Here is a 12055-nt window from a genome sequence, read left to right on the forward strand (position 1 = left end):
TTGATGAAACGACTCACCTTGGCCACTCGCCTTCTTTTACAGCGCTGTCTTTCGGCGCCAGTGGCTCAGCCGAGCTGTCCTCTGGAGCCGGTGATAGCTCCTTCGCACCCATGCCGGCTGGAGTCTCGATCGCTCTCATTTCTTCAGCCTCGGCGACTAGTTGAACCACTTCAGCTTGCTCTTCAGCCTGCGCAGCCACCGTAGGTGCCGGGTCGTCTAGGGTTTCCGTGATAATAGGCACATCTGCTGGAGCGTCGGGATGAGGGGGCACCAGGATCGCAGCTGTTGTTGGAATAACTGTCTCCTCGACATCTCCTTCGACATAATCAGGGTCAATATCGCCGTCAGCATCCAAGTCCGCATCGTGGTCTTCGTTGTACACAGCTTCGACAGATGCCGCAAGAGGCGAAACGATAGGTGACTCCATCTCGCCTTCGTCCTTCCCGCGACCGCCGTCCTTGTCAGCGGCAGCAGTCGAGGTACCCTTGGAAGCCTCATCCTCGAGCGTAGGGATAGAGTCCTGCAAGGTTGGGGAAGAGGGACCAGAACTAGCCTCACTGTAAGGCGTGAATAGGCCGCTGAGACTTGATGGATGGGAAAGTTTCGATAAGAGACTCGGTGGAACAGCACTCAGTGCGTGCTGGACAACAGATCGAGAGCTAGGAGAGCGAGGGGATTCGGCGGGAGAGTCATGTACGCTTGCAGGGTCAGGGACTGTCGGATCCGCGGACACAGGCATGGGGATGCCGGGTTGAAGCATCTTGGTCGTCGGAGACTCCGGTGGTGGTGGGTCGGCGAGTTTTCCATGGGCGGAGTGAACATCAATCTGGATGACAGGCGCAGTACTAGTGGACTCAGACCCAAGGCTGACTTCTGAAGGTCGTCCTTCGGCGACTGTCGCTTCTTCGACGGCTGCGCTAGGATGAAATTTCGCCGCTTGCTGAACGTCCCTGGCCTCTCCAAAGAAAGCGTCCGCGTCCTCCGACACTTCGGAAGTCGTCATGATATCTTCAACAGCAGCTTCGCTGGATTCAGTTTTGTCTCCAGCAAATCCGGGCAAGACATCTTCACGGGTCGGTTGAACGCCAGCTTCGTTTGTTCCATCGATAGGGGTGCCCTCGATGGGCGAAGGGGAATACACCGATTCAACAGTGAGCGACATCCCCCTAATATGAGCAGCTGCTTCCGGTTCCTATAGCAAAATATGAAAGATGCTGAGTTCTGATGTGAATAAGCCTTACCTCTGTTCGACGACCTTGGGTGAAAGCCTCCTCGATATCGAAGTCGGCAGGCACTGCCGGAGTCTCTCCTCGATGGGTCGCGACTTCGATACTGTCGCTGACCACACTGTGAGCCCGGACAGTCTCCTCTTCGTTATCGGTGATCTCTTCCACGATCGAATAATCACCTGCGGCTGGAGTTTCCCCGTGATGCGTAGCGACCTCGACTTCATCACCGACAATACCGGGCGTGCCGGTCGCTTCTCGTGACTCGTCATTGAGCACCTCCTCGACATCGACGTCCCGGGCGGAAACTATGTCCTCTACTCCTTCGCTGATTTCGACAATGTGCAGCATATCATCAGAAGAAGTAGAGACGATCTCTGCTGCTGACACGGCTTCTAATTGTCTCGAGGTGCTCCTGTCGTCTTGCGTTTCCTCGATAATATCATGCACGTCATCTTCGACAATCGCAGAGTAGATCTTCTCGAAATCAGAGAACGAAGCGGCAGCGTCGAGGGCATCTTTCTGGGAAGTAGCGGGCTCGACGCTCACAGACGCATCAGCGATTACGGTGAAGTTTGCCGCGCCTTGGCCTTGTTCGGCACTCCGCTCGATAGGATCATCGGAAGAAAGTTGGTGCTGGGCATCGAGTTCGTCTACATGACGAGCCTGCCCGGCGTCGAGCTCTTCTGTAACAGACAAGACGTCAAGAATACCTTGCAGCGATGTATCAGCGTCGAGCTCAATGTCCACGCGAGTCTCTCTTGTAGGAGGGTTAGGCAGATCACCGAAGTCAGTGTCGCCTTCCACGACTGGTTCGAGAGGCTCCCTTGCGGCAACAGTGGCGTCTTGGGCGCTCCCTATCGCGTCGTTGTTCGTGTATCGCGACCCGAGCTCCCCGAACGAAATCTCATCCTCATCTTCGAGATCAGGCGGTTTAATCGCAACGTCTGAGATTCGGACTCACATAAGCGAGGTAGCGTCACAACGAAATAAACTGACTCACCTCTGGCTACCAATTCCTCGCCACTTAAGATCCTAGCGAGTTCAGCGCTGAAATCCGCAGATATTTCCTCCGGAGGACTGAAGCTGCCTTCGTCTTCATCATAGGTAGCATCGACTGGAATGTCGAGATCGCTTGTGCCCAGTGGGACAGGGCCGGTAAGCTCGGGTTCCTCCTCATCGTCGCTAATTTCCAGGATCTCCTGCTCAGAACTGGGCTCGATGTCGGCTGTTGCAGGGATGTCCTTGGGGTCTCTCTTGAATGCGGCATTATCGACTGACTCCAGGTCTCCGAGACCCAATACGGAACGGCCGTTAGAGAACGCCAGGGGGTTGTTCCAGTCAACATGTCCTTTTGGAGAGATTTGGTGAGGACTTGAATCGCGCTCATGCAAGTCAAGGATAGCGGCGGCGGGGTCTGTGACGGGTGCAACCGGGGTAGGCGGAACCATCTGAGCAGCTTCAGGCAGCGGCTCGTCGCCGAGATCAATGTACAGAGTCTCTATTACAGAGTCCTCCTGAGGCCTTCCGCGAACTCCGACAGATGATTCGATGCGTTTGGCCTCGTGTTCCGACTCTGGGGGCATGGAGAAAGTCGGAACGTCTTCCACGGGCGGTGCTCCAACATCGCCATCATAAACTCCAATGGGGTCGAGGTACGGCTCTATGGGAGGCGATTCGGGTGTAAGTACGCCAGGTGTGAAGAACTCCGCTACGGTCTCCTTCTCCACACCGGGTGTTCCTGCTGGCGTCAGATGTGACGGTGTGCGCAACCGAGCGACATGAGAGGGAAGATCGCCTCCAGCATAGAAGTCTTCCGCATAGGTACGAGGTCCTTCCCATTTATCAGCGAGCTGAACGGGCGGTAAGCTGAGGTCCTCATCCGCTTCAGTAGACACGAATTCTGCGAGGTGTCAGATATGCAGGAGTGAGAGACAAAGCCGCGTACCTCCATCCTCGTCATCCATAGCGACCGAATTCTCAACTTCAGAGGGTAGGACGTGAGCACCGGAGGCACCCTCTGGTACATCTCCGCCCGAGTAGAAATCTTCTGCGTATGTGCTGGGTCCCACCCAGGGGTCGGGGATGTCCACCGGAGGTGGAGTCTTCTCCTTTGAAGTCGCTCTCGGGGGAAAATCTGCTGCCATGCACTGTCAGTCGTTGCAGAGATGAAAGGAGAAAGCAGAGCGATACCCGACCTTCGTTAGCTTCGTCGTCAACAACCTCGATGAATCCGTTGTCGCTATCGACCTCCTGAATTTCGTCTTCTTCACTCTCGTCGTCCAGCTCCTCGTCATCCAGAAGTACCTGAAGCCCTCGGACCACAACTTCCGTCTCCTCGTACTCCCCGTGGCCTTCTTCATCCTCCTTGTCTTGCTCCTCCTCCAGCGCAGCTTCGTCGTCGTCGCTATCAAGAATCTCAATAGGTGCATCGGGTTCTCCCAGGTGCTCCGGGCCCTCGCCGTCAGATTCGCTAAGTTCGTCAGCGGAGGCATCTTCTTCACTGTGGCCCTCAGCACCGTTGGCTGGTCCCCAAATATCACTTTCCTCATAATTCAACTCTTCCTCCTCGCTGTCTTTGCCGTCTTCGAGTATAGACGTCTCGACCTCCTGATCGTCCTCGTCGTCCTCGTCCAAATCTTCGTAAGTGGCACGCTGTTTGCCCTTGGCGGCGCGTCGGGCTTTAATCTCTGCAAAGGAGTCTTCATCGACCTCTTCGTCAAACATGGACACGTCTGCCCTAACATTATGCTTCTGCAGGCTAGATTGAAGCGGTTCCTGCCCCAGAGCACGCCTCAGTTGACCGGTAATATCACCAATCCACGCGTCAAACTCCTCCGCGTTGAACTTGTCGAACGGGTTGTAGATTGGGGCTCGGAGTGCGGAACGCGCTGCAAGTGGCGTCGGTTGAGACACAGACGGCCTTCCCGCGGTAGGAAATCGTCCCGCCATGTCTTTGAAAACGTTGAGGAGAATGAGGATGCAAGTCCACGACAAGAAATATTTCCGCGTCTACGGTAGTGCGCGCAGAAGGATCGTCGTAAATAGCTGTCACGTGAATTTCATCAATCCCGCTGCTCTTCCTTTTTCGGACTCGCTCCCGCCCCTCTTGCTCGACTTGTTCTGAACGGTCGGCCCTATGCTTAGACTTTCACTCCGGCCGCTGCTCAACTTCAGGAATCCTTCATTTTACTCTCAACGCGCCTTTGTATCTAGTCGTTCGATTCCTCCGATGGCTCTCACCCCGCTGAACTTCGCAGCTGGCCCCCTCGTCTGGGTGGACTGTGAAATGACGGGCTTGAACCACAAGACAGATAGGATCATAGAGATTGCTGTGAGAATTCAAGTAAATTTTCCGAAATACTGGGATCAAAAGCTCACAGCGATGTAGGTCCTCATAACTAATGGCAACCTCGAGTTAGTGGATGAAGGGCTCGAGTATATCATCCGAACAGACAAAGCGAACTTAGACAGGTTCGTGGCAGCTTCCCATCTTTTAAAGCTCTCTCTCACAAAGATGTTTTAGCATGGACGAATGGTGCACGAACCAGCACGGCAAGGTATGCGGTATCTGTTCCAAGCTGAACATGTTTGTCATGCTTCCACAGTCCGGCTTGACTGCCGCTTGTCTCGGCTCCCCACATTCCACGGAGTTTGTTGCTAAAGAGGTGCTAGCATATATCAAGAAGTGGATTCCAGAACAGCGAGTCGGTGTCCTCGCGGGGAGCACCGTGCACTTCGACAAAGTCTTCCTTGCTGAGCAAATGCCAGAAGTCGTGAACTGGCTACATTACCGGTATGATTCCGCTCGCTGAGCATTTTGGACAGCTTCGCTGACTCATTGATTTGCAGTATCGTCGGTGCGTTGAATGAAACACTCCCGTTGTTCCACATAGCTCACCATTCGCGCCCCTTCAGACGTGTCATCGATTAAAGTGGGTAGCACATATAACCGTCAATTATTCAGCAAAGCTGATATATGTTCTAGGAACTCTGCCGCAGGTGGTATCCCAAACTTACACCGCAAAAGTCGGCACCTAATGAGATTGCTCATCGGTACGTTTCCCATCTATCCGACTCTGCTCCTCTCACGACTGCCGCAGGGCGCTGGACGATATTCGAAGCTCTATTCGGGGTACTTCATGACTTTGTTTTTTTGGCACAATTATCCCACTGACATTTCTGCATCCCGCAGAGCTGAAATGGTACCGTGAAAACATCTTTATCTCGCCGAATGCATCAACTTCGGCACCTACCCCAGGATCAACGGAGACGGCCGATTAGTCTTCCGCCCTCTGCCTGGAACATCAGCCCTGATTAAACGCAGAACAGCTACTCTAGTGGCGCTTCAGTTTCCCACCGGCTTCCGGTTGCGCTCTCACAGGCAAGACCTGCCATGGTGCTCGAGGCAAGTCTCGACGACCTTCAACACGACGACATCATTCATCTGTTCGTTGTGTCAACATATTTCGGATCGCTACAATCGGCCATGGGTGTATCCTAGTCTGTTGCTCTGGCCTAGAATCTCAATCTATATGATCCCTTGCAAACGACACAGGTCGAGACGCGCTAATTGTCTTCAGGAGCGCTTAGTTTTCAGCATGTCCCTGTCTCTTTGTTTCTGCCAGGCATGTCGGGGCGAGTTCGACGCGCTCTCCTATACTGACGGGAAAGCATGCCGTCCACAGGTTCCGAGAAATATACAGGTGTCCTCAATCCTCTGCTCAAAAATATTCTGTGGCGCGATGGTCCGAGCTGTCATTCGCGCCAACGGAATGCGGGGTGCGTCATGTTGCGCAGGGTCTTCCATGCCTTTAATTAGCCGATGTTCACCATCTCAGAGTAGGTCCATCTTGACATCTTCATGTTCCCCGCCGCCGTTCTCGTTGACGATAGTACGTCATGACGAGCGCATCTCTGCCTCTGCCCTACACTACACCCGAAGATATTCCAGAATACATAACATCCCTTTGACGCGCTCACACGACAGCCGTGGCCAAATTGGCTGTAAAAATGGACACAGACTGCTGGCGTCGACGAACCGCGCCAAATCCAGAACCCGCCCAGGATGGGCCCGGCGCCGCCTACGCCAGGCGGACACAGCGGACGGCGCTCATTATTCAGGTCTCAGGGTCCAACTCTAATCGTAGTAGCGCTTCTACCCTAGGAGACCAACGTCAGCAAGATGTATCCCGACGCCTTCTACCGAACATTATCCACCGTCATAGTCTGGGGTAGTACCCCGCCTGACGTCAATTGAATTCCGGAGATTCAAGATGTCTCGTTTCGTGGGCTTTGCTCGCTTGTTCCATTACCTAAGTGCTCAGGGCCCTCGAGATCACCGCGGCGGTTGTCCCTTTATGCCTGGCCGTTATCGGATTATTAACCGTGGAATAACCGTAGCAGTGTACTGCGCCCATTCTGCGCCCATTGACGACTACGAGGTGCGAAACCCGATTGCTTATGCTGGGATGCTCTATCACACTGAGGCCGGTCTCCGCTTTGGGACAGACGATCGGATACTCCATGCAATATGAGGCTAACATAGACGGCTGGTCTTCAGAAATGCAGTGTACTGCTGTGGAGGTATGCCACATTTACGCATGAGGTAGGACCGTCAATAGCCGCCGAGGAAGCACAGAGAGATGAACGAATAGGTTGCCTATAACATGCTCATGTCCGCATTTGCTCAGCTGAGCGGCCTCAGGGTCGAATGTCAGGTAAGCTGTACTCATGGTAAGAGTTCCACTTCATCAGACAATTATTTTTTGCTAGCATCCGACTGCTCGATGGCTGTTTACATTCTGCGGAGGTGTGTTCGTTTTCACTAGTATAGCTTGTCTTCCACAGCTGCAGTTGGCCCTCCGCAGAGTGATATACGTCGATTGACAACTTATGGTCATCTTCACAGCATATTTGGTACTGTCTCCTATCAGCTGTGTATAGAATGTGTCTGACATGGGTCTCTCATCGCAGGGCGCGTCTGGAAGACTGGACTTGCCAAAGAGGGACGAGAGTGCGGGAAGCGCCTTGGATCTAGGATCTAAGCGGCGACGTCGGCCCTTGTCGAGTAATTTACGATGTGGTCCGGTACAGGGCCATCCACACGACCTCCGCACCGTTCGTCGCAGGTTTCCCATGCTGTTCATTCTCCGCAGGAGCCCGATAAGGTGTGTGAATCTGTGGGACCGCAGCCGAGATGGTTCCTGCTGAATGTGTGTCTCCACCTTGGGTACCGAAGGCGGGTTTCCAGCACTCGCCGGTACAACCGGAAAATGTGCGCGCATCCATCTCGGTTGCACTCCGCTCATAAAAAGCCCTCGGGCTTTCCTAGGAGACATGACCGTCTATTCCGTGCTCAATCACGACCTGCCTCGTTCGCTCGAGCCTCGAGTTTCCCTGGCTTTATCTCCTCACCCTCCTGCACATTGCTTCAGCACCTCCGCCCCGTGTTGTGGCAAGCGCCTCCAGCTTTAAGGAGGATAGCGTGAGGCCTTTTCTCTAACGCTATCTATCATGTCTACCCCAAAGCTCGTCGACGATCCCGAGAAGGCCATTGCCAACTACCTCGAGCTCCTGCCCATTCCGCTAGAGAAGGCGCCCGTAGTCTCACTGCAGGGCGGTATCCCCACATCCAAGGCGTTGCTTGCGGGCAAACCAGCACCTCGCAAAGTCAATCGTTGGATTCGCTTCCAGCTATGGTTCAACACGTATCGGTGAGTACGACACTTTTTGCTCGTCGTTTTGCTCAACTTTAAGCTCTCAACTAGGAAATTTTACGCCTTTGTCACGATCATCAATGGCATGGGGCTGCTTTTGGCTGCTCTGAACATTTGGACGTATCCTCGACGCTACACTGGTGCATTCGTGCTGGGCAACCTCATTTTCGCTATCCTCATGCGCAATGAGCTCTTTGGCCGTATGCTGTACGTTACGGTCAACTTCCTCTTTGCCAAGGTATAGTCGTTATCTTCACACGGGAAACACTTGTTGCTCACAACGCACGCGAATAGTGGTCACCACTGTGGTTCAGACTTGGATGCACATCTGCGTTGCAACACCTGGGTGGCATTCACTCGGGCTGCGCAACCTCTGGGTTTGCATGGCTTATCTTCAGAGTCACTCTCATCTTCATCGACCACAAGGATAATCACGACGCCGTCCTCATTATGGGAGTCATTACCAACCTCGCCGTAGCCACCAGCATAGCCAGCGCATTCCCGTGGGTCCGGAATACGCATCACAAGTATGTCAAATTCTCGCCTCAGCTGTGCATTTTTTCTCACAGTGCCGCTCAGCATTTTCGAGCGACACCACCGCTTCATCGGATGGTGAGTATATGCTGCCCCATTCTCACCTTAGACGCTCCGGGTAGCTGACAGCCGGATTTGTCTAGGGTCGGTCTCGCGTCAAGTAAGTATTGGTCCACCAATGGGTATTCGCCAAAGTGTTGCGGCGCAGGTCTTGCGCTCAGTCATACCCCCCTCACAATATCCACTCGCTTCTCCTTACCCTAACTCTGGTTGATGTGTACTAACTGCTTTCTTCGGTTAGCTTGGGTCTTTGTAGTTCTCGGGGACAGTTATGACCTCGATACCCATACTTGGGACCCAAGTGTTCGCGTCATTCGTCAGCAGGACTTCTGGTATTGCTTCGGCATGACTGTCTTGTAAGCAAATGCCCACATTTGTCTCCACTCACTGGGTCGCTCAGGCTGATCTGTCCCTTTCCAGCATCCTCATTCCATGGTTCACGGTTCGCGAAGTACCAGTAGATATCGAAGTGGTGAGTTTTAGTGGTATCCAATCGTCGACTATCTCTTATAGTCCGACAGCCGTCTCCAAAGGTTGCAATCCTGCGCTTCGAGCGTGGAATGCAGCAAGGTCTCCTTGCTCGCATCTCTCGCTCTTCGATCATGGAGTACCATGCGTTCGGTATCATCTCGTGAGTGTCCATGGCTCGATTATGCGGAGAGGCATGACTCAATAGTCGTGCTTAGCGAGGGCACCCATGCGAAATATCACTATTTGATTTGCGGTGTTCAGGGCGACTTCACCCGCAGCCTGGTGAACGACCCTCCCACACACGTCTGGACGCGTCAGCTGAAAGTTCGTCGCGTGGATTTAACATACCTTCCTCCCTCATCAATACGTTCTATGTTTAGTTTGTCGGTGTCTCGAATACCTCAACACTCTACAAGCGAGGCATCCGCGTTTGCACAGGCACAGGTCTCGGCGCCGCTCTATCAACTTGTATCCAGGTGGGTATTCATATTTCAGAACGTGTAAAGATTCTCATGTTCGTGTCTTCCAGAGCCCAGATTGGTGAGTAACCGACCGATCGTTCACCCTCCCGCTCCCCCTTCCCTTGGCGTGTTACTCAATACGAACTAACGTTATTTGCATTGCTCAGGTACCTGATATGGATTGGCTCGGATCAAGAGAAAACGTTTGGCCCCACAATCTCGAACCTCGTTCACAGACATCTCGGCAAAGAGCGCTGCTGCCTGTGGGATTCGAAGGCGCGAGGTAGCGTTGTCGTTTTGAAAGCATGTCTACCTGCTGACTTTGTCCCTCCAGGTGGCCGTCCAGACGTAATGAAGCTTGTCAAGGAAGCGTATTACGCGTGGGGAGCGGAGGTTGTCTTCATAACATCGAATTATCAGGGCAACAAGGAGATCATGGAAGGCTGCAAGGAGGTTGGCATCCCCGCATTCGTGCGTTATTTCTTGCTTCTGTGGTCACGCATCCGGCTAACGTCTGCCCTCAGGGTACCCTTTGGGACTTCTGAGTCCTTCCTCGCGCTCAGACATCGCGGGGCGGCTTGGTCCCTGCGTGCAGGATAGATCAGCCCGCAAAGTCTGGACACCCACACGCTTATCAATATATATCACAGCATACTTTATTTGTCCTATAGCTGTAACTCTAGTTGTAACTTTTCGTCGCTACATCGAAAGTCTATCCTGTACCTGTTCTGCAAAAGATTCACCAATGGATAAATTGTAGCTTTCTGTCTTTTGTCGCTCTGCGTGCGTCAGATGCGGACATTCGCATTCGGCTTGGAAGCAGTTAGCGGCGTCTTTTGAGGCATTGCCAGCGCGTGCATCGAATTATGAGGTGTATATTACTGGAACACCAATCATCGTGATCCAGCCATTCACGCTCGGCGAAGACTCGCCGCGCCTGAAGGCACGTACGCCTGCGGAAGTGCAGCAATCAGCCGGGCTAGATGCATTCGCCGCCTCACCATGCGTTATATCGGGGCATCACGTTAGACTGCAGACCCAAAGAAAAAACAGACAAGCTAAGAGTTCAAAATTTTTTATCGTTTGTACTTCGCTTTAGGGTTGTATTCCCGCAGCATTCAGATGTAACTTTCTGAACAACTTACGTCCCAAGTACGAAGGCACTACATTTGCAAGGATGAGTATCGTGGCACGTGTATTCTAATCATTTCGAGACGCGAATTGAACCCTTTCCCTCTATCCGTTGACGAACCCAGCAAGGCCGAGTGCTGGATAACAGCGCAGCCTTCATCGAAGCTGTGGAGAAACGCGCTCCTCTGTAAAAGAAGACCTAGCGTGGTCTTCGGGGTCATCCTCCACAGCTCAGCATCGCCCCAGGAGCGTGCAAGATCGCCAGGTAGAAGAGTGTACCCCTTCAGCGCTTCAGCTGCCGAGAGTAGTGCCTCAAGGCCTCATGACAACCCGTCTTCTGCCGAATCATGCGGCGGGAACTTCGTCAAAACATCCAGCATTCCAGATTCGCCATGTTGAAAACAATCCTTTCCTTCAAAATCAGACAGAGGTCTATTGGGACGAACGGTATCGACAGGCGCAGCAGGGCGAGAAAGAGGCAAGCATGGGTGTACAAGCCGGCAGAGGGTCAACCCAGCGGCGAGCACCGATTAGCGAGCCGGCGGGCTGTGACACGCCCACTTTCAAGACTACAGGTCATGGAAAACGCACCAAGACATCCATATTAAGGAGGAAGTATAAGCCCTGCGGACCTTGAGTGGCACAGGGAATGCTTGAATTCCCTATGTGTGGGTGCGCGCGCCACCCAAGATGGATCAACGTGTAGTAAAGGTAAAGAGCTCGAGTACACCGCCAACTTGCACTCGGAGAGCAGACAGACGGGCGCTTCGGGGGTGAGCCACATGTGCATGCGGGTGCATCGCAGACGTCAGACATTCATGGTGCAGGTGTCTCATTTGTCTGCGTTCCGTATGTTTAGTACATGTGTTACATATTCAACACACATGCAATGCAAATGAGTTTTCGGGAGCGGGAGGGCTGCGGCAGGCGTTTATTATGGGCCCTCTCTTTCGTGGAATTCATCGGTGTTTCGCAACTGTCGGCTATCTTTCCCATATATTTTGAGGCTTCGCAAAGTGAGCTTGTGCAGGGGTTGACAATTATCATTTTCCAGAAGCTTTATCTATCTAATAGGTCTAAATAAGTCGTTTGCGTTTGCGGGGGTGCTCAGACTCAGGCTCTTCGGCTGCACTCTCAGCCTCGCCGGAACGTTCGAAGCTGTCCTCGGGAGCGTCCGATGACTCTGCTTCACTGCCGCAAGCCTCAGCTACTTGTTTTGTACGTGCTTCGCTTTGTGCTCCTCTCCGTGATGGTCCACTTGTCTTTGTTTTCTTCTGCCTCTTCTCCTTCGCTGCTTCTCTCTTGGTGTTATTTGTCTGACGGAGCCGCCGCGCTTGCTCGAGATGTTTTGCAGAGCGATTCGGAAATAGGAGCCGATGAGCTGTCAGTGTCGGGGGAGCACTTGACGAACGAGATGGGCATTATGAAATGATGTCATGTTGATGATAAACTG

The 12055-nt window shown here is 53.1% G+C and overlaps 4 protein-coding genes across 4 annotated transcripts; 3 read left to right on the forward strand and 1 right to left on the reverse strand.

Annotated features, from left to right (window-relative positions):
• Positions 1-3: 3 nt before the first annotated feature.
• Positions 4-1217, reverse strand: PHACADRAFT_259804 (uncharacterized protein). Its single transcript, XM_007398055.1, has one exon. The coding sequence runs from the start codon at positions 1160-1162 to the stop codon at positions 14-16; it is 1149 nt and encodes a 382-aa protein (XP_007398117.1). The 5' UTR covers positions 1163-1217; the 3' UTR covers positions 4-13.
• A 3149-nt stretch (positions 1218-4366) lies between these two features.
• On the forward strand, positions 4367-6152 carry PHACADRAFT_259806 (uncharacterized protein). The gene is made up of 11 exons (XM_007398056.1): positions 4367-4560; positions 4618-4700; positions 4753-4786; positions 4835-5022; positions 5079-5086; positions 5145-5161; positions 5215-5282; positions 5330-5361; positions 5422-5854; positions 5915-6008; positions 6073-6152. Exons 1-9 carry the CDS (start codon positions 4459-4461, stop codon positions 5508-5510), a joined length of 621 nt encoding a protein of 206 aa, XP_007398118.1. The 5' UTR covers positions 4367-4458; the 3' UTR covers positions 5511-5854; positions 5915-6008; positions 6073-6152.
• Positions 6153-6502: 350 nt separating this feature from the next.
• PHACADRAFT_163744 (uncharacterized protein) lies at positions 6503-6763 on the forward strand (the record flags this gene model as incomplete). Its single annotated transcript, XM_007398057.1, has 1 exon — positions 6503-6763. One exon carries the CDS (start codon positions 6503-6505, stop codon positions 6761-6763), a length of 261 nt encoding a protein of 86 aa, XP_007398119.1.
• A 333-nt stretch (positions 6764-7096) lies between these two features.
• On the forward strand, positions 7097-10208 carry PHACADRAFT_259809 (uncharacterized protein). The gene is made up of 16 exons (XM_007398058.1): positions 7097-7145; positions 7203-7396; positions 7468-7942; positions 7997-8183; positions 8240-8472; positions 8525-8557; positions 8623-8639; positions 8781-8895; positions 8960-9011; positions 9061-9170; positions 9226-9334; positions 9391-9486; positions 9540-9550; positions 9639-9754; positions 9806-9942; positions 9996-10208. Exons 3-16 carry the CDS (start codon positions 7743-7745, stop codon positions 10014-10016), a joined length of 1437 nt encoding a protein of 478 aa, XP_007398120.1. The 5' UTR covers positions 7097-7145; positions 7203-7396; positions 7468-7742; the 3' UTR covers positions 10017-10208.
• Positions 10209-12055: the final 1847 nt, after the last annotated feature.

Source organism: Phanerochaete carnosa (assembly GCF_000300595.1).
Source record: "Phanerochaete carnosa HHB-10118-sp unplaced genomic scaffold PHACAscaffold_7, whole genome shotgun sequence".
Lineage (NCBI taxonomy): Eukaryota > Fungi > Basidiomycota > Agaricomycetes > Polyporales > Phanerochaetaceae > Phanerochaete > Phanerochaete carnosa.

Bases quoted from the DNA above. Each gene is read 5' to 3' on its own strand.
- PHACADRAFT_259804 (XM_007398055.1), bottom strand. From the start codon at position 1,162: ATGTCGCTCACTGTTGAATCGGTGTATTCCCCTTCGCCCATCGAGGGC.
- PHACADRAFT_259806 (XM_007398056.1), top strand. From the start codon at position 4,459: ATGGCTCTCACCCCGCTGAACTTCGCAGCTGGCCCCCTCGTCTGGGTG. The intron at 4,561-4,617 runs GTGAGAATTCAA...ACAGCGATGTAG, and splicing joins ATAGGATCATAGAGATTGCT to GTCCTCATAACTAATGGCAA. The intron at 5,283-5,329 runs GTACGTTTCCCA...CGACTGCCGCAG, and splicing joins CCTAATGAGATTGCTCATCG to GGCGCTGGACGATATTCGAA.
- PHACADRAFT_259809 (XM_007398058.1), top strand. From the start codon at position 7,743: ATGTCTACCCCAAAGCTCGTCGACGATCCCGAGAAGGCCATTGCCAAC. The intron at 8,473-8,524 runs GTATGTCAAATT...AGTGCCGCTCAG, and splicing joins GTCCGGAATACGCATCACAA to CATTTTCGAGCGACACCACC. The intron at 9,171-9,225 runs GTGAGTGTCCAT...AGTCGTGCTTAG, and splicing joins CATGCGTTCGGTATCATCTC to CGAGGGCACCCATGCGAAAT.